Source organism: Ursus arctos, unplaced genomic scaffold (assembly GCF_023065955.2).
Source record: "Ursus arctos isolate Adak ecotype North America unplaced genomic scaffold, UrsArc2.0 scaffold_10, whole genome shotgun sequence".
Classification (NCBI taxonomy): Eukaryota; Metazoa; Chordata; class Mammalia; order Carnivora; family Ursidae; genus Ursus; species Ursus arctos.
The window spans coordinates 50,030,939-50,051,762 of record NW_026622764.1 but is presented as its reverse complement, the minus strand read 5'-3'; the positions used below and the strand labels follow the sequence as shown (position 1 = coordinate 50,051,762).

At 46.6% G+C, this 20,824-nt stretch overlaps 1 protein-coding gene across 1 annotated transcript; it reads right to left on the bottom strand.

Moving 5' to 3' along the window:
• Nucleotides 1-3,664: 3,664 nt before the first annotated feature.
• On the bottom strand, nt 3,665-16,751 carry RGCC (regulator of cell cycle). Its single transcript, XM_026493343.4, has 5 exons — nt 16,496-16,751; nt 15,815-16,000; nt 7,167-7,274; nt 5,335-5,397; nt 3,665-4,059 (listed from the first exon to the last, which is right to left on the bottom strand). The coding sequence occupies exons 1-5, from the start codon at nt 16,542-16,544 to the stop codon at nt 4,052-4,054; spliced, it is 414 nt and encodes a 137-aa protein (XP_026349128.1). The 5' UTR covers nt 16,545-16,751; the 3' UTR covers nt 3,665-4,051.
• Nucleotides 16,752-20,824: the final 4,073 nt, after the last annotated feature.

The following is a 20,824-nucleotide window of genomic DNA, read 5'->3' as shown; positions in this document are numbered from 1 at the left end:
CCTTATCCTCACAACAGCCCACAAAGCCCTACATACCTGCACTTCTAACTTTGGGAGTCCCGGGCCCAGGAGACCATAAAGAAAGAGCTGCCAAATGCAGGTAGATCCTCAATTCTGGAAGAAGCTAGTAATAAAAGTGACAGTGACAATGAATAGCCACTGGTATCCTGATGAAAAAAGATTTATCCAAAGCAAATAAAGCTCCCAAGCATGAACAAGAAACAGTTCCACATAATGAAAAAGTTATATTTGGAAAACAAGTCAAGGTCTGGTTTGATTAAACAAGAAAATATCCCCACAACTACCATCATACTTAATGGTAGAAGACTGAAAGCTTTTCCTCTAATATCAGGAACAAGAATAGGTGTGCCTTCTCACCACTTGTTTTCAACATTGTACTGGGAGTTCTAGCCAGGGCAGTGAGGCAGCAGAAAGAATGGAAGATATATTCAGATTGAAAAGGAAGAAGTAAAACTACTTCTATTTGGAAAAGGTTATGATTTTGTATGTACAAAATTTATACAAAATCCACACACAAAGAACTATTAGAATAAACAGGTACAGCAAGGCTGCAGGATACAAAATCAATATTCAAAGTCAAGTGTATTCTCTACACTAGCAAAAAAAAATCTGAAAATAAAATTATGGAATAAAACAATTCTGTTTACAATAGTATCAAACAGAATAAAATACTTAGGAATATATTTGACAAAAAAGGTGCAAGATTAGTGCACTGAAAACTACAAAGCATAGCTGGAAGAAATTAAGAGGACCTAAATAAATTGAAAGATATTTCATGTTCATGAATTAGAAGGAAGACATAGTGTTTCTAAGATGGCAACCCAAACTGATCTGGAAATTCAATGCAATCTCTATGAAAATCCCAGCTACCCATTTTGTAGAAGTTGACAAACTGATCCTGAAATTCACATAAAAATGCAAGGAACCCGGAACAGCCATTATAATCTTACAGAAGAACAAAGTTGGAGGAAACATACTTTCTGATTTCAAAATTTACTGCAAAGCTATAGTATTCTAGACTGTGTGGCCCTGGAATAAGGACAGACATATAGATCACTGGAACAGAACTGAGAGTCCATCCATAAACCCATACTGATTTTCAACAAGGGTGCCAACACAATTCAACGAGGAAAAAACAGTCTCTTCAACAAACAGTGCAATGACAACTGGATATTTATATGTAAAAGAACGGAGTTGGACCCCAGCTCAAGTCACATACAAAAATTAGTTCAAAGTACATCAAGACTTAAATGTAAGATTTGTATAATGTAAGAGTTGTCAAAAATTATGCAACTCCTAAAAAAATGAATATCTCTTTGTGACTTTGAATTAGGCAATGATTTCTTAGATATGCCACCAAAAGCACAGATAAATTGGACATCATTAAAATTTAGAACTTTGGAGCTTCAAAGGACACTAACAAAAAGGTGAAAAGACAACTTACAAAACAGGAAAAAATATTGCAAATCATGTATAAGGGACTTATATACAGAATACATAGAAAACTCCTACGGCTCGATAATAATGGAGGCAACCTAATTTAAAAATAGGCAAAAGATTTGAATCAACATTTCTCCGAAGAAGATATACAAATAGCCAATAAGTACACGAGTAGATGTTTGACATCATTAGTCATCAGAGAAATGAAAATCAAAACCACAGTAAGATATCGCTTCATCACCAATAGGATGGCTTTACTCAAAAATTCAGACAATAATAAGTGTTGCCGAGGATGTGGAGAAGTGAGAGTCCACATGTATTACTGATAGAGGTGTGTAAAATGGTGCAGCTGCTATGGAAAATTTGGCAGTTCCTCAAAAAGTTCAACATAGGATATCAGATGACTGTGTAATTCCACTCTAAGTTATATGCCCAAGAGAAATTTTAAAATATGTCCACACAAAAACCTGTGCATGAATATTCATAATGGCATTATTCACTAGCCAAAAAAATAGAAACAACCCAAATGTCCCTCAACTAATAAATGGATGAACAAAATGCGGCATGTCCTCTACAGTGGGTTACTCAGTCATAAAAAAGCAGGAAGTACTGATTCGTGCACAACGTGGATGAACTTTGAAAATAGCGTGCTGAGGGGAAGAAGCCAGACGTGAAGGGTCACATACTATATTTCTATTTATTCGAAACATCCAGAATAGACAACCCGTAGAGACAGAGTCAAGTACTGGTGACGGCTACACAACTCTGCGAATATGCTAAAAATCACAGAGTTGTACACTTAAAAGGTTGCATGTTAAGGCGTGTGAATTACATCTCCATTAAGAGATGAAGAAACTCTCTGTGCTCAACCAAAAGCTTTCCCAGAATCTGAGGAAAAGGCAAAGGTTAAAGGAGAGGCCATGTTGTTTTCTGATGCCCTAAAACATAAGTCAAATATGGTAATTAGCTTTTGAAGATATAAATAAAATTCTGAATACTTATGTTTTAGAATTGTATCCTATAGAAACATAAGGATCAGAGTTTATAAATAGCTTGATTCCAATTATCAAAGTAATGTCTGGTTATTTTAGAGGTTTTATTATTATTATTATTATTACTATTATTTATTTATTTATTTATTTTTAGAGAGAGAGAGAGAGACAGGCGAGTGCACACGCACCCCTAAGAAAGAGAAGGGATCCAGAGGGAGAGGGGGAGAGAGTATCTTAAGCAGACTCCCCGCTGAGCATAGACACACCCCCCCCCAGTGCAGGGCTTGATCTCACAACCCCAAGATCATGACCTGAGCCAAAACCAAGAGTCAGTCACCCAACAAAATGAGCCATCCAGGCACCCCTACTGTAGAGGTTTTAAAGATAGAAAAGCACAGATAAGAAAGTTAGGAACTTTCCTGGTTTTGTGCTCCCTCCATCCTCTCCAAAAGGCAGGTGGTGGGGAGCGGAGGGGGTCATTGGCTTCCACATGCAAAGCCCACCCCTGTGGAAGACCTCGCGTCTGAAGCCTCCAGCTCCACGGAAGCCACCTGAACACAAGCATCAAGGCCAACACCATCAAATCTTTCTTAGCACACAGATCTGATAAGAGCACCATCATTTCCAAGTCCTCCAGCTGCCCCAAAGCTCCTTCATATTTCAGTTCTGGATTTTGAGCGCAACAACTGTTTCCCTTAACTGAAGGAAAGAGCCCATGGCACCTGGAAAGGTGGTAAGAGATGAGGAGAATAGAGATGGAAGGGAAACCCAAATTCCATCAAAACCACAACCCTCAGTCACAGAGATGAAAAGTACAGCATAGGGAATATAGTCAATAATATCGTAATACTTCGTAGGGTGACAGATACACTTATCGCAGTGAGCGTCTGGTAAGGCATACAGCTGTCAAATCACGATGTGGTACACCTGGAACTAATATCGTATTGTTTGTCAACTATACCTCAATTAAAAAAACCCATAATCCCCAAATTAAAATTTCCCATGCATCATATGCCAGCATTTCCCTCTGGAGTACAGAAGGAGCTTCGGAGTGACACTTAAGCTCACCAGCCTATCGTCTAGAGCAACCTGGCAGCGCCTAAGACCCTTGTTAGACGTCAAGAGGTGTGTTATTGCCACCAGAGTATTATTTGCATGGGAATATACTGAAAGAAATAAAGAAGAAAAAAAAAGAAGTTTACAAAATAGACTCCAGTTCAAATTTTATTTGCATACAAAAATATATTATACTGGGAAAAGCATATTACTGTTTCCAGCTATATATAATTAATTACAAATATTTTCATAAAAGCACTTTAAATTACAGGAAAGCTATGTTTTGAGAGAAAATAGAATATTAGCATGGATCGTCTGTTCTAATATGCTGCAAGCTGGTAAACCAAGTCAGTTTCACTGTCTAAATTGCCCAGAGATGATCGCAAAGGCTGGTTTTAGGACAAGCCTGAGAATGGCCTGCTGGTAGGTGAGCGCTTGTCTCTGCCTCTCTGGCAGCAAATTCTGTAGCTGATTTTACCAGGTCCTTGGAGCTTTCCGAAGCTTCTCCCTTATGATAAAAGGACCCAGAACTTCTCCTTGTTTCACATGCCTGTAAAGAGGAGATAAATAAGGTTATCCACTCACGAAAGTTTCCAATTCCTATGCTTAACCAGATCACACCATCGCAGACAGGCATCAAAGCACCAAACTTAATGGCAGGCTTCCCACATAATGTGTGTCTGATTAACTGGCCCAAGTGGGCCGCCAGCTACCATTTCCATGAAGTAGGCAGGCTTGTTCCAGGGCTCTCATGCAAATTGCGCTGTAATTACCATAATCTCTGTCAAAACAGGCCTTGGTCTTCTGATGTGGGATGGTACAGCATGGAAGAGAATGGGCCATAAAATTCTCCAATAAATCGAAAATACACGAGGACTTTCCACTTGATATTTAGGTTTCAGTGTGAGGCACAGAGTCATTTTTAAATAACCGGCTTTGGATCTAATTTTTCAGTTTGACTTGGCCGTTTAACAGAATAGAACATAAAATATTTCTCATGGAAAATCAACTCTTTCATTGAAAAATTAAGAGGCTAGGACAAAATTCTTCTGCTCTGTGACTGAATATGGCCTGCCAGGAGTCGAGTTGTTGAAACTTTTATCCCGGAAGCTCTAGCTGCTCCTTCCAGCTCTTGCAATCCTTTCCTTTTGAAACAGAGAGGGTGGACTGATTCTCAGGGCCCCAGCTTCTGGACACCCACCCCCGACATCGCAGTTATGGTCTGATATCTTCAGTTCCCCACATTTTCTGTCACACAAAAGGGGTACCATTAGTGTAACTGCCAAATGGAAAACAAGGTGGTGTGTACTTAACCCAGGTCTTTCACTAAGACGTGGGCCATTGGTTATGGGGTCTCCCCAGGCCAATTCTTTCTTTTGGGACCCAACCCTCTAGAAATCAGACCTCCTCAAGCCGCTGGATCTAACCTGGGAAGACTTCCCTGGCCCACAGGAAGGAACAGTCTGGCTTGTTAGCACGTTGCTCTTGTGGGTGGTCGGCTCATTTCTCCCCTGAAAAGTCTGCCAGGCCACCATTTTAGTCAAGCTCTGATCTCGCTCTCACGACTACTCTGCATTTCTCAAACAAAATGTCAGTGTTTGCTGGTGGCCTGTTCTCACCGTTTGGAAAGGCACAGGACCTACGTGAACACAAGCTTATCCTCAGAATTTCTTTCTGAGCCACTAGGGTTGTTTCGGAACCTAAAGGAGCCTGATGATGTAACTTCCTGCCCCCAGGCAAGCTGGTAAATATCATGGCACTTTATCAGCAGTGTTGGTTGGTTTTCTGTTTGATTTTTTTTTTTTAATACCAGGCATGTACTCACTTGCTAATGTTCTGTCAAGATCAGCAATAAAGTCTTCTAGCTCTTTCGTGTCTCCTAGTTTGGCTGAAAAACAAGAGTCAACCTTCAGTTTCTATATCAACGACAGCTCATGAGGCCCTCGGTTCCTAGGATTATGTGACCCTATTCTGCATCTCTGCACCTACAGAGACATTACTGTCAAGTGTCCTATACCATCCCTCAGTGTCTGCCCCGGTGTTGACTTACAGTCAACTCAGACACTGATTCTGAAGATTCGCCGAAGATCTCGTCTACTTCTTTTTTTTTCAGTTGATCAGCCCTCATGCCACCCCCACCCTAACAACCTGGAGGAGACTCTCCCTTTACTGCCTTAAAAGGGCAGGGGGAGTGAGGAGCTGGGTGAGGGGGGGAAGATAAAGTTTAAATTTTTTGATTATGTAGGATTTGAGTTATCTGTCAAAAAATATTCAGTAAGCATGACACTGTACAGAGAGGACACCTGGAGTCAATATTCCCGCTCCGCCTCACCTCTGACCCGTTCTAGTTTGTGCTACCACCCCAGGGCAACACGGCAGCCCTCAGAGTCCCTCCAGTATGAAATGAACGAAGAGCCACCGCGCTTTGTCAAAATGGTACAGGGAAGGCAACGTGAGGCTTCGGGGACAGCCCCATCCCATCGAGGGGGCAGCACAAGGCAACAGGTGCTTATCTTGCTTTTGTCCCCTCTGTATCCTGAGATGTACACGCTTTCCTGTAGAGCTCAACATTCATGCCTTCTCCGAAACGCACTCCTGGATATTTTTATTAATTAACCCTTGCTGGTTACAAATAGCTCGTTGTTCTTAGCTTTTAAAGTCAATTTGCCACTAGAGCTTTTTCTCCCTCTTTAATTCCTATCTCTGGAGGATCAGGGAGCAAATCTGAGCACGTTTGAAGCCACTTCCTAGACTGTTCTGTCTCTCTGAATTCAATAGCTCCGTTTTACCCACAGGGAGCTGGACAATGGCAGAGTCCCCAGGGGCTGGTACTAACACTGCTCCGCTGAGAGGAGAATTTAAAAATCACTCTTTAGAAAAAGAGGGAAATTCCTCCTTAATGCCAAGAGTGAGAAAAGTAATAGAATCTTCATATTTCTTTTTGAACTGTGTTCCATTTTTATTGCATTCTGCAACTATTTTCAGCAAGTATAATGTTTCTTGAGGAAAAAAACTCCTTTTGTTTTCAAAAGGGCACTTGTCCAATATAACAGAACATTTAGCTCTCTAGCTGGAGACACTTGACAAGCTCCAAAAAATGAGAAACTGCTCATGCATCTTTAAAAACTTTTTTAGGTCTATTAATATCACAGTAGAGCCAGGCTGGGGCTGCTATTTTAAATCATGTGAGATCATCACTTGTCGCATGAGGATGACCCCCTTTAATTGTTCAATTGGTAATCTGAAAGCATTGGTCAACTAGTTAATGCAAATGAAAAGAATCCCACTTTCTGCAAAGCCTAATTGCTGCTGAGTTTTCAATTCTAGAACCAACCAGTCTGGGAGAGAGCACTGTCATTTGGCAGTCTTGATTACACCACATGAGAGAAAGCAGAGTCTCGGGAAGACAGGTTTTCTCTCTCCCTGCGAATCTGGTTTCTTGTCCCCGCCCCCTTTTATCTGATTCATTTTCACACTGATCAGAATCCTGAGAAAGAACAAATTGCACTTCACACCGTCCCATACGAGGATGTTAGTTCTATTTGTTTCACACATTTGTGGAAGATCGGTCAGGGATAAGGGGGAGGAGAGGAGAGACGGACGGGGGAAGAGGCAGTAAGGAAGCCAAAAAGCTCACACCGCAGCTAAGGAGCCTACCTTTCCGAGGAGCGCCAGTGGGGGAGAGCAGAGCCGGAGCCGAGTCTGTTGGCGAATTCAGTTTTTCATCACTGAAGCTGAAGCTGTTCCTATAGAGCGAATCTGCACCTTTCAGGAAAGAAAACGTAACTCATTCGAGGTGGTTTTCAGGCCACAGTCTATTGATAACCGACAGCTCCCCTCCCAAAGGAGCAAGGCTTTAAAGAAAACAGGTAGATTTCCAGATTTTACATTTATGCCCCCGAAATGATTTGAGGCAGGGGAGTGTGCCTGTGTGTGCGTGCGGATGTGTCATGCACACCAAGGACCTCGCTTCCCTGCGAAATGGAGAGTGGGATAGCATTATTACGACCAGCCCAGCCTTCTTCGCAACACATGGGAGTCCACTGACCAGGTGTCTAACCGACAACCAAGCCAGTGCTTGGCTGATGAGGGGTGGCGGTGGGGGGGTTGGAGATTTTAGACCTAAAGAATCATGTTTCCTAAAAAATGTCCCTTCTGCCCTCTGAATTCCCTAAAATACGAGTCTAAGGTTGGATCCCATTAACTAATAACCCTCCCTCCTGGGAGTGCCTGGGTGGCTCAGTCAGCTAAGCGTCTGACTCTTGATTTCAGCTCAGGTCAGGATCTCAGGGTTGTGAGATCGAGCCCCATGTCAGGCTCCACACAAAGCAGGGAGTCTGCTTGAGATTCTCTCTGCCCCACCCTCTTCCCTCCCTCTCTCTTTTCCTCTCTCTCTAAAATAAATAAATAAGTCTTTTGAAGAAATGTTTAAAAAATAATAATAATAATCCTCCCTGCCTGCTCAAGAGATCTTTGTCATGGTTTTCCTGAGAACTTACCCTCTAAGGATAAGCTAGAGGGTCAGAGACAAATATTTCTTCTAGAGGTTGTTAGTTATAGACACTTGGAGTGATTTTGTGGCTCCCTCTATTGTCATACCCCCAAAGACCAGAGCAAGAGCGAGCGAGGTCCCCGAGGCAGGGCTGTGCTGGGAGTCAAGGGAACCAGCTCAGCTACCGGCTCTGCCTTCCGGCGCCCTTGAGCAAGACACCCCTGAGCCTCAGCTTAGCCACCAGGAAAATGGGAAGGCTACGGAATCCTTAAAGTCCCTTCCAGCTCTTAAGTTCTGAGAATCTACTTCTCTAGCCCCTGCCAAGAAAGAGGAAACCAACCCACAGCCAGCCCAGTCGCGTGGCTGTGACAGCAGAAGGGAGCTGGTGGCCGAGTTGCACCCACTCAAAGGGCTCAAAGGCAGAGCAGCCAGCAGAAGCAGGATGTGGCCTCTGAGGTCACAAAGTCACAGCCTTCCTGGTTAAAACAAAACACAAAGCCAGCCATGGTTGTAGCAGAGATGAGCTCTGGGAAGGCTCTTCAGGTGAGAGGGGGCAGCTGAATCAAGAGGGCCTGGCCAGGACTCTACTCTTCTTTGGGATTCACTCACTTTAATCCAATGATCTCCAACTCAGGAGGAGGCAAAAACATCTTTCTTTGGTCCCCATCACTTAAAGTGAGCATGAGTAAGTTACAGAAGATATACTCAGAATAAAAAGGGTTTTCCGAAGCAGAGGTTCTCATCCCAAAAAAATTCAGCTCTGTCCCTACAAAGGCTGCTACAAGTTCTCAGGCACGACACCCTCCCACCCTCCACTGACCAGGTGGCCCCAGCGCCATCTTGTCTTCCTGACCTACACACTCATCTTGTCCACTCTTCCAAACACACCTAACCCACCCGATCTTTTCTCCCTTCAGAGGTCCAGCCCAGGTCACCTAAAAGCACCACAGTCACTCTTCAGGGCTTTGAGGATGAACACCTACTGAGATCCAAAATACCAAACCTTGCACTTATATTTCCCCAAAAATATATTCCTCAGAACACTGGTCCTTTGGAAAGAAGAACCGTGTGATCAACTATGTTTGAGAAACACTGAGCACCCCTGGAGATTCCCACTGTGTCTTCCCACTTTAATGTCCCTGAGAAGTCTTACGATAAACCAGCTCAGCCTTATTTCTCAAGTTTAACTATGGGACACATTTTTCGTGGCAGCCCATTCATATTTCTCAGGACACTTGCTCTCTGTGGAACTCAGCTGGGGAAGCCTTTCTGCCTGCTTTGTCCTCTGAGCCCACCTCTAGAGCAGTCTGGATTTTCTCAAGGGAAAGCCTGTCCCTTACGTACAAGAAAGTGGTCACGTCTGTTGCAGACCTACCGCAGAGCATTACTGTTTGTCACCCCGCAATAAGTAGGAGAATCGCCACAAATAGAACCTGAGAAACTTGTAGGGAAAAGATGAGGTAAGACTTAGGGGCAGGAAAACCACAGAGGGCCCCGGGGAGGCTGGCCTCGGGCCCAGACCCCTGAGCCAGAAGGAAGGAATATGAGGCACTTGGCACATGATCTGTGGTTCTGAAGAACACCGAGAGCATCGCCCCCATCCCTGGCCCAGAGTAGCGAGCCCAGAGACTTGCTGGCCCAGACTGAGGTGGCCACGCCTCTGGTCTCTATCTTCCAAAAGCAGTTGGTCCTTGAGAGCCAGTTTTGTCACCACACCTCACTCCACCCCGCCCTGCACCACCAGCTCTTGCCCTGACTTTGGACTTCATCTCTCTTCTGCTCCAAATCCTCAACAATTTTCCAGCCACATATACTCATCCTTCGGGGGAAGGGGGGGACCGGGGACATGCACACGCAATTTGTTTTTCCTCACAGGCAAGTAGACCAATGTCATTGAGTTTTGGGGGAAGGAATGATCTAGACATGGAAAACGCCATTGCAAAATGGTAGGGAAAAAAAAAAGAATCCAAAGAAGATTCAGGAAAAACTCTGGGTCATTCAGGTGGTTTTGAGACTCTGTAGAGAATGAGTCATAGCACCAGGACACTGCCACAGTGGACCTCTTGGCCTTTAAAGCCTGGTGTGAAAATGCCTTTTTGATCCAAGTATTTTCCTCAAACTTAGAAAATATATAGACAAACCGGTTGTTACTTGCCTAATAAATTCAGTTGCAAACCAAACTTAAAATAATCAGAAGTTCCTCTTACTGCTAATGAACTCATGCTACTCCCCCCAATGAGGGAGGGAGAGAAAAAATACGAGGTACAATATCTATATAAACACACACACACACACATGCAGGCATGTCAGCATAGCACGTGCTCCCTTCCCCACTTCCCCTCTCCCCTTACAACTCCCCAACCACACACACACACATGCAGGCATGTCAGCATAGCACACGCTCCCTTCCCCACTTCCCCTCTCCCCTTACAACTCCCCAACCACACACACACACACACACACACAGGCTCGCACACCGGCACATTGCCACACCTTGATTCCTTTCTCTCTCCATGAGTTTTAATCTGAGCCAGACCTGACTCCAGCCTCCAAAATATTCAACCATCAACAGGAAATGAACCCCCAGCATCCTTGAGCCAAACCTGCCCGCAGTTTAGTTCCACCCTGTGGTAATACTGTACACACGTCATTCACGAAAAAAGCAACTTCAAGAAGCCCAAAGCTACCAAGGAAGCCCAGCAGAAGCTGCCACGGTAGAGACATGTGGGATGGGAGGCCATGACAGCTGTGTGACCCTGTGCAAATCACTTCATCTCTGAGCCTCCGTTTCCTCTTCAGCAAAAGGGGAATACTCACTAGGTGCTCCATGGATGATTCCTATGGTTTTCATGATTTTATTCTAAATTCCTGGCGAAATGGAGGATGACATGTCCAGGAGAGGAGAGGTCACCACAGAGAATAGTAACCATCAAGATTCTGGGACCGGGCTTTCTCTTCCTCTTCAGAGAGCAGCAAAATTCTTAAGAGAAGCTTATCTTCGGAGGCACCCGAGAATAAACCTCCCTGAAACAAACCACCAGCACAGAAGGAGCCCAGGCTCTAGATCTCGCTTCCTTTTTTATCCAAAAAAATTTCACTCCATGGACTTTTATTAAGCACGCTCCATGAAGAAGATCTCATGGAAGGCACTGTGGTAGATGAAAAGGCAAGGAAAGCCTGACTTCCTGCTCTTTCCACTCCTCTGCAACTCTACCCCTTGCAAAGCAACAGCCAGTTAGTCTGATAAAATGACAGCAACGTGTTGCTGGCTGATAGCGTGTTAATGTACGACGGCCCCACTCCAACAAGGGTTCCAGGGACACACGCGGTAATGATCTGGGGAACGTTGGCAGGTGACGAGACGAGATCTTGCAGGGCTCCACAGCATCTATAAAGCCCCATCTCACGAGCATCTCAAAGCCCCATTGGAAATGTCCTTGGCAAGTCACCTTGGTGAGCGACAGCCAGGAACCTCGAGCTCGGGGACCAAGTTTTCTAAGACACCAGCTGAAGAAATGTCAGCACATTCAATGTACAAATGTCCAACTTCAGTGCTCGCCAACAGAGCTGGAGAAACTCAGCTGTAAAACCAGAGGCTTGTTTAAAAGGTAGTTGTGCTTTTGGAGCTTGGGGGTGGGGAGAAAGGTAATTTAGGGTTAGCCCCGGCATGTGCTACCCCAGAGGGAAGGAAAGCCACAGACGGCAAACCTTGCCCGGAGCTCCTGTAAATATAGAACAGTCGTTGAAGACAAGCAAACTATAGTAATTAACTGGGAAAAAGAAAGCCTTGGACCTGTTTCCCTTTTGCCACAGGGAACGGTGCGGGGGGGGGGGGGGGCTGAGGGGGGTGAATCTCCTTTCAACATTATTGCCCCAGCTTCCCTTCTGGCACACTGGGCCCCTCTGGACACCTCTCCTGATCTCCGACAGAGTGAGCCCCGTCCCCCACCTGGAACCCCTACCAGCGTGCCAGGGCACCCTGAGGGCTCCTAACTTCTAGTCTCTCCTGGCTTGAACAAGTCCGGATTCTAGTCTCTGTAGCTTCTGTGCCAGATTGGCCAATAACGCTGCCTGTCGTGCTGGCCCCCGGCGTCCAGCAGGTGCGCAAGCTGGAAGACTCTAGGCAAGGGGATACAAATGTTCTGGTCTTGCACACGCTAAAGGAGCCAGTTCCTCATTCCCTAAAACGGCTCTACAATATCACAACATCCCTCGCATTCACAGGAACTTCCTGTTAGGTAGTAAACACTTCCCTCTCTTCAAAGGAAAAAGGTGTGTGAAACCCCAACACAGCAAAGATAGAAGTGCCTACCATCTTTTACAAGTTCAGGTTAATATTATAATACATTGGTTAAAACTTAGGTAATTACGAGTTAAAATTCCATTACATTCCATTACTAAATCCCGGTGTGCATTTAGTTTTGAAAATACTGAAAAACAGTATATTATCTTAAAATAAGTTCAAACCAAAGAAGTTTACAACCTCTGGAGCACCTCTAAGGATCAAGTTTGAACAACACTGCCCTAGCTCCTAATTACACTGCCCTTTTACTGCTGGCATTAAAACAGCTCCCACCCAAGTGTCTGAAATTACCTATTGGACCCAAGTCTAGGGGAAAGGAACAAGCCTGTTTTGATCAACCCCCATTTGAATGCCACCCATGACGTGGCGTTATCTTGCAATTTTCATTTTGGTCCTCTTCACGTCTTGGGAGGACCCCCCCCCCCCCGTAACTGGGAACAGGGAGTATTTCTTTATTAAATGTATGTTCTTCTCTTCTACAGAAGTAATTTTCTTCTTTGGATGGAAGGAATGTCTATATTTCTTCTCTGGATGCAAGCAAGCTAAATATTTTTATTTTAGTGAGAAAAGGAAGGGTTTTTTTTTTGTTTGTTTTTTTGTTTTTTGGGGGGTTTTTTTGAGAAGAAAGGGTAGTGGCAGAGGGAGAGGTAGAGAGAGAATCTTAAGCAGGCTCCATGCTCGGAATGGAGCTCAATCTCACGGCCCTGAGATCGTGACCTGAGCTAAAATCAAGTCTGAAGCTTAACAGACTGAGCCACCCAGGCGCCCCCAAGGAAGGGTTCTTCAAAAAACCAGAATTGCTGCTTTGAGCCATCTTGTATGGTGGCTGCATTTCCTGAGCGATAGAGCGGTAGGTGGAAGGCAGAGTGAGGACCATAGCTCCTACGTGACACTTGCATGCAAGACACGGGCTCAAATGTATCTGATCAATGTAATAGAGCCTGGTGTATGCATTTTAATGTTTTCTTGAAAGCAGGAAACAGCAAATCTTTTCTTCCTAATAGTCAGCTTATGGATGTTTCTACCAGCACCACTCAATAGCATCCTTTCAATTTCACAGTTAGAGAGACTAAGGCCCACCTATGGCCCAGGGCCCCGACAGAACTCAGCCTGGGCCCCACTGACCTGGCCTTGAAGAGACACCCTCAGACACAACCGCTATCGATAAACAGGCACGTGATTTGGGTCCAATGGGACTTCAAGTCTATTCCTGAGGACCTGGTTCCCATTCTAGCTAACCATCCATGGTGACAAGAGCAAGGTCTTCGAGAGGGCCCGTGTAGTTCTGTTCTCTTATCAGAAATATGGAGATAATAATGCCTATCTTAGAGGACTGTGGTAGAGGTCCTATGAGATAACACATTGAAAGCACAGCAAAGAGATCACTACTAGTAAGAGCTAATAAATAACAATAATCCTAGTAAGGGCTTGGTAAAAGTGAGCTGCTCTTATTATCATTATGCCGGTAGGTCTCCCTTTTGGTGCCCTAAATCTCAGTAGGCTCTACCTCTCTCAAACATTCTCTTCCTCAGAAAAGCACCGAGCAGATAAATACGTCTAATAAATGTCTGTGCTCAGTTCTTGGTGGCTGTTAAGAGACACACACTATGCTTCCTTAAGAAATTACTATTTGGATACACACTGCTTCTGCCAACACTATTTCTAACCAGTCTTATGGAGGACAAACTACACATTTATAAGGAAGACTAATATCATCTGAGCCTTCTTTATACCATCCCCATTACTCCTCTAGCCACCAAACGAAGGGTCAGCGTAACAGTGAACAACAAAAGCAGAAAGCAAAATACACATACACACACCCCCAAGAGAAACTATAGACTATTCCAAATATCTCCCCCCAAATCATGAAGAATGTGTTTCTGAGCGCCTTCTCATTGAGGCCCCTGAAAACAGATCTCAAATCTGAGACCCTGCCCCGAGGGAGCTGCAATCACCCATGATGGGCCAGCTCAGACCATATTCCAGCCAAATGCGGCTGTGGTTTAGAAAGGAGTTGTTCTTTGCAATAGCATGGCACTGGACAGGCTGTCCCAGCTTGCTTTCCTGTGGGGGAGAGAATTGGTACTTGATGAATAACTCGTTCCATGCCCCAGCAGAAGGAGACATATTTAAGTTTGGCCACAGATACTGAGACAAATTTCAAAAGTTTTTCGATTTCCCTTTGAAATTGAAAATAAGCGGTCCAGTCATTACACATAAAGTCCAAAAGTACAAAACAGAAAATTAACAGCACACTATTCCATTCCTGTTCACCTCAAAAGCTGCAATTAAATCTAACCCTTGGGCAGGACGGCCAAGGAAAGTCAAGAGGGACCTCAGGTTTCTGACTCAAGCCCTGGACAGGGTGACAAGGGCCTTCATTCACTTCCAGGAGGACAGCTCATGTTGAGGTCTGGGACTGTATCTTTGCCCTGGAACAAGGAAGAGCTTCAGATTTCAAAAGAAAAGACTCACAAGGAAAGGTCACTGTGTCATTGCTTTCACTTCCAGAGTCAAGGGCAGCAAAGGGAGTGACATTCATGCTGGTAAACCGTCTGGGGAATGAAGCCTCAAGAATAACTCAGAAAAGTCTATTCACTTTGAAAAATAATAAGCCATCCAGAATTTGAAAACCAACAATCACATAACATTGAAAAGTCACCAGATTTGCTGTTTGACACCTAAACAGATATCTATAATCCTTACAGACCATTTGATCCCCGAATAAAAAACTGTCTCACTCCTTGCAAGGTCATTTAAGACAAAGAGACCCTGGGGTAGTCTCCTTATGAGAAAAGTTGCCAGGAGGCACTTCTATGCCCATCTGCTTTCTGGCTCCCTCTCCAGCCACAGCGGGGTGGGGGCGGGGTGGGGGGGTGGATGCCAGCAGTCCCCGGGGTGGACCCGCCTGAAGGAAGAGGGGCACTTTCTAAAACACTTGAACTCTGAGGTGCCAGAGATTCTTTCAAAACTGCCATGAGCGCAGCAGCAAGTCTGGGAGCTCAGAGCCAGAAGAAAATGCAAGAAGTTATTTCAAAAATCCCAAGAACAGCAGCTTATGAAACCTTTCCTGGTGTCACAAATTTTTCAGTATTGTGCTCTCCCATGTCTCCCTCTACCCCCATTCCTGCGGCACTTGCCCCACACATTCTGAAAAAATGACTGCAGAGAGAGAAAGGCAGGGGAAGGGAGGAGAGGTAACTGTGGGAAAGCCGGGCTTGGGTCCCAGGAGTCCCGTATGGCTGGGTGAGGGCAAGCTGCTTAAACTTTCCTGCCTCTGAACACCAGCAGGTGGCAGGTAGACCAGCTGGCCCTCCAAGGGCCTCCGAGGGACAGCACCGGGGGTCTTGCCCCCGCTGCGGGAGTCCTAGGACAGCGTGGTGCCTTGGGCTCACTTCGCGGGGCGCCACCCCTCGGTTTACGGATCAGCAAACTGAGACCCGGGCCCCCAGTGCTCCTTACTGGGCGTTCCCCGGGCTCTGGCACATTCCCCATTGGGGCCACACTTACTCTCCGAGTCGCTGAAGCCGCTGCTGTCGCTCACGCTGGCGCTGCTCCGCCGCTTCATGCGCTCCAGGTGCTCCTCGTAGTGGAAGTGGCGCTCGTGGAAGGGCGACGCGAAGTCGGCCAGCACCGCGTCGAACTCGCACAGCGCATCCGTCAGGTCCCCGGCGGCCGCCGAGTCCAAGGCCGGGGCTGGGGACAGCGATGGCGGGCTCAGGTGCTGGGCCCGGAGGGGGCCGCCCCCATTCCCGAGGATAGCTAACATTCACGGCGCGCGCGCCGAGTGACAGCCACGCGGTCGCTGCCCGTTGCTTATCTTTGCATACTCTCAACCAGCCCCCGAAGCGGTTCTATTAGTCTGCCCATTTCAGAGACACGGAAACTGAGCCTCCGCCGTGTGAAGGTGCCGACCCAAGGTCACCCAGCTGATCCACGCAGCGGAACTCTTTCCCACGCGCTGTCGGGTACTCGTCCCCACGCTCGTCCCCCGGGGGCGCGTGCGAACCGGTGGCGGTGGGAAGCCTGGGTCAGGATACGCCCGTTAAGTGTCCCCAGCCCGGCGCGGGGAGGACGGCCGAAGCCGCCACGGGCAGGGTCCCGCGGGTGAGGATGGGGACGGGCGGGGACGGGGACGCCCCGGGACCCGCTCTCTCTGAAGGGCCAGGGCTTTAAGGGTCCCGCACTCACCTGCCGCCGCGGCGGCCGCGGGGCTGCTCTGCGCGGCGGGCGGCTTCATGGGCGGACTCGGCCCCGCGCGCCGCGGAGGGTCCGGCGGGGAGCTGAGCCCGGGGACGGTGCAGCCGCTGGCGCCGAGGCCCGAGCTGCACTTGGCCCGCTCTCCTGCCCGCGCTCCCGCCCTGCGGGTCTAGCTCGCCTGGCTGCGCTCCTGCCGCGTCGCCTTCAGCACCGTGCGCACGCCCGCTCTTTCTCCCGCCGCCGCCACCCTCCAGCTCCGCCGTCTTATAGCCGCGGGCGGAGGCGGGCCGGGGCGGGGCCGGCGGGTGTGTCCCATCCGCAGCGCAGGGGACGTCCCTGTCCCCCAGGCACCGCCCTCGCCACGCGCCCGCCGCGGAACCGCGGTGACGGGGAGTTGCTGGAGACCGGGTTACCGCCCCAAATATTTACTCGCCACTTGGCCCGCGCACCCTGACAACCCGACTCGCTGAAGTGTCTCTGTGGCCACCAGAGCCCCAGAGAGTTTTGGGCTGCAGCACCCCCGCTTCCTGCCGCGTGCCCTTTACCTCCTCCAGCCTTAGTTTCCTCATCTGTGAAATGGACGTGCTGAGCCTCTAGGGTTTCCTGCCAAGAATAAAGTAGCCCTAGCAGGCCCAGACGGGTGTCACACACGCAGAGGGAGGCTCCCGCGTCCCCACCGCATTTCCCCAGGGGACTTAGGGATTGTGGGCAAACGGAGTCGAGAGGGTAGAGGAAGACAGGGACAGAAGTCGTGGAGTCCGCACGGTTACAAGCCTTAATTGCTCCCATCCCAGAGCCCGGAGTCTGACCCTGTCCTGGGCTTTCACGCAAGCCCGACCTTATTCAGGAGGAGTTTTTGTCAGGGAAAGAAACTACTGCGTAGATGCAGAGCGTACCCAGCGCCTTTCAGGGTCCTCACCACTGGGCCCCCTGCCCAGCAGCCTGGCGGGGACCGGTCACGGCCAGGAATCACTCTCCTTGCGCTGCTCCAGGGGGCGGCCACTAGCCGCACAGGAGGCAAGGTAAGTGTAGAACAACTGGAATAGAAGACGGTGAAAACCTCAGTCCCTCAGCCTCACCAGACACATACTAAGCGCCCAATGGGCTGCCATCGCAGAAAGTTCTTTTGGACAAGGCTGCTAGGGTCTCTGATCCACAAAACTGACCTCGGAGGGAAGAGAGGCTTCTTACCGGGTTATCAAGAGCCTCCTGGGTCAGGTTCCGGCATGCACCATTTCCAGCCCAGACAGCCATCCCGAGGGGTGGGATTACGGCTAGTTTCACAGGTGAGGAAACTGAGGCACCAGAGATGAGGTTGTCTGTCAGGTAATGATGGAAAGGCAGGTCTGTCTGGTTTTAGAGCCACTTTGGGCTTTACCACACCCTCCCTTCCTCCACCTGTAAGGTGATGCACTGAGCCTATGACAGGAGGAAGAGGCTCCAAGTAAGGAGACAGATCACCCAGGACCTTGACGCGACAAGGCAAGGCATATGCATCTTTCATTTTGTCTCTCTTTTTCTTATTTTTCCCACCTCCATTTTACATTATTTTTTTCTCTCCTTTCCTTCCTCATGCTCTTTGACTTGCATGGCACCCAAGGGTGATGCCCTGGGATAACGGAGCAGCAACCCATCTGGGAGCTGAGGCCAGGGAACTGCTTTCCAAATACCTTCTCAGCTAGGGCTGGGTTGCAGGGTCTTGGACACCCCACCCAGCTCATGCAGAGTGACTCAGAGTCCCTGTCAGCTAAGAATCAGCCAAGCTGATCTTCAGAAGAGCCTACCAGACAGCCCCACTTTTCAGCAGCCATGTTAATTTCCTGAGCGAGTGACAATGAAGATAACCTTATCTCTACCAGCAGTGGTTGGCTGCTTGTTGTCATCTGTACCCCTTTATAAGGCAACTTAAGATGTCCGGGAGATGGCTGGGCAAAGGGCCCCTCCAGGATGGGCGTCACTTTGGCTATGGAGGACTACTGCTCTCTCTCTTTCCTAATTATAAATTTTAATATACAGAAAAATATAGAGCATTAGGTAATAGTACTCTGTATCCACACTGAGAATTAACACATGTTAACATTGTTATTTTTGCCTTGGATATTTTTTAAGACAAAACTGGCATACAGCAAAGTACACAAATCTTGAGTTTGATCAATTTTTACCCATGTATACACCAGTGTGATTACCAACCAGATCAAGATGCAGTATTTTGTCATCACCCCAGAAGGGTCCCTATGCCACTTTCTAGTCAATAACGCCCCATTAGTAACCCTTATGGTAACCCCTATTCCGAATTCTGTCACCAGGAAGTAGTTTTGCCAATTCGAAAACTCCTTAAACAAAATCACACTGTATGTGTTCTTTTATATCTAGCTTATTTTGCTTAACATAATGTCTTCGAGATTCATCTATATTGCTGCAGTATTAAGCCATCCTCCTGCTGGTGGACCCCTGCATTGTTATTTTGCTGCTGTTGCTACTGTAAATGGCTCTGCAATGAGTATTCTTGGGCCTGTCCCCTGGTGTACATGATAAAAACTCTCCAGGATATGAATCTAGAAGTAGGATAACCAAATTGGTTTGATTATCTCTAGTCATTGGCTAATATGAACAAAGACGCTATGAACACCCTTGTGTATTTCTTTTGGGGCACACCTTTCTCTTGGGTTTATACCTAGGAGTGGCATTTCGGAATTACAGGATAAGAAGCATAAGCTTAGCTTTCAATGATACTGCCAAACGGTTTTCAAACCAACAGTGGTTGAATGAATCTACACTTCAAGCAATGTATAAGAATTCCAGTTGCTCCATATTTGTGTCAACATAGGATATTATTAAACTTGTTAATTTTAGCCATTCTGGTGACTGTGTCTGGTACCTGACTGCAATTCTTCTTCTTCTCTTCCCCCCTCCCTCCCCCACTGCCTCCTCCGCCCCCTCCTTCTCCTTCTTCTTCCTGTGGCTTTAATTTACATTTTCCCAATAGGTAACTAAATTGACCACCTTTCATATGCTTCAAATACTTTTAATAAGAGAAATAGAACAATACACGCAAGGTTGATATCCCCTTGGTTGTCCTTCCCAGCCCTAGCCCCCTCCTTCCCCAGAGACAACCACTACCAGGAAATTGGTAAGTACCCTCCCAGTCCATGTTTTGTACTGAAACTATATTTATATGTTTACATAAAAAATGTATAGTAATGCCTTATGTGGCTTTAAAATTTACATAACTACTTTCATGCTGCAAAATGCCTTGTTTTCACTCAACGTTGTCTTTACATATGTTGATAACACACAGATCTAGTTTATTCACTGAATCTGCCAAGTTGAATTCCATTGAGTGACTACGGACGGGTGTATTTACCCGCTCTCCAGTTGATGGACATTTGGATTGTTTCCAGTCTTTCTCTGTCACAAACGATGCTTCAGTTAACATGCTCCTACCTATCTCACTGCTAACATGAGTCTACTGCTGTGTTTTCCCTACTGTAGAACCAGACAAAAGGCAAAGGTTAGTCCATTGAGTTTTTGACTTGTTCCATTTTCCATTCCAGGGGCTCTTATGGTCCCAGATACATGGCCATACAGACAAAGATGATAAGTGACCTCACTGTTCAAGTATGACCTTGCCCCTTACCGAGGAGGTGTGGGGAGCCTTGTATTTCACCAGCCCTGAAGCTAAATCAACCACACAGCCTCACACTGGGATTTACACACATTTCTGGTTCCAGAAGGTCATTTGGTCACACAGGTCTTCTTCCAGAAAAAGAATTGAGGCAGCTTAGGATTTTGAAACAGGGCAACATCTTACGTTGTTAGCACTAGGCCTTTACTCTTCATTGGCATCTCTTCTGTATTCACAACATGAACCACTCTCTCCTTACAACTTGTCCTGCATATCCGCCTACCCACCTCACCATTTCCCCTCAGAGTCCTGTGGAATCCTCCTCTGTGAAATTAAACTCTGCCCTCCCTACAGGTCTCTCCTTGACCTTCTTTTGAGAAATCAGACTTCATCAAAATCTAAACCTGTTGTTCATCAGAGAGACCATTACAAAAAGAAAAAGACAAGCCACAGACTGAAAGAAAATCTGACAAAGGATTTGTTTTTAGAATATAGAAAAACCATCTACAAACTAATATTAAAAAGGCAAGCAGTCTAGTAAAAGCAAAACATGGGCAAAACACTTGAACAGACACCTGACAAAAGAAGATCTATGAATGACCAATTAACATGTGAAAAGTCAAACATGGGAATACCCTGCAATCTAGCAATTCTCTTACATCTTTACCCAAGAGAAATAAAAAAACAATCTAAAA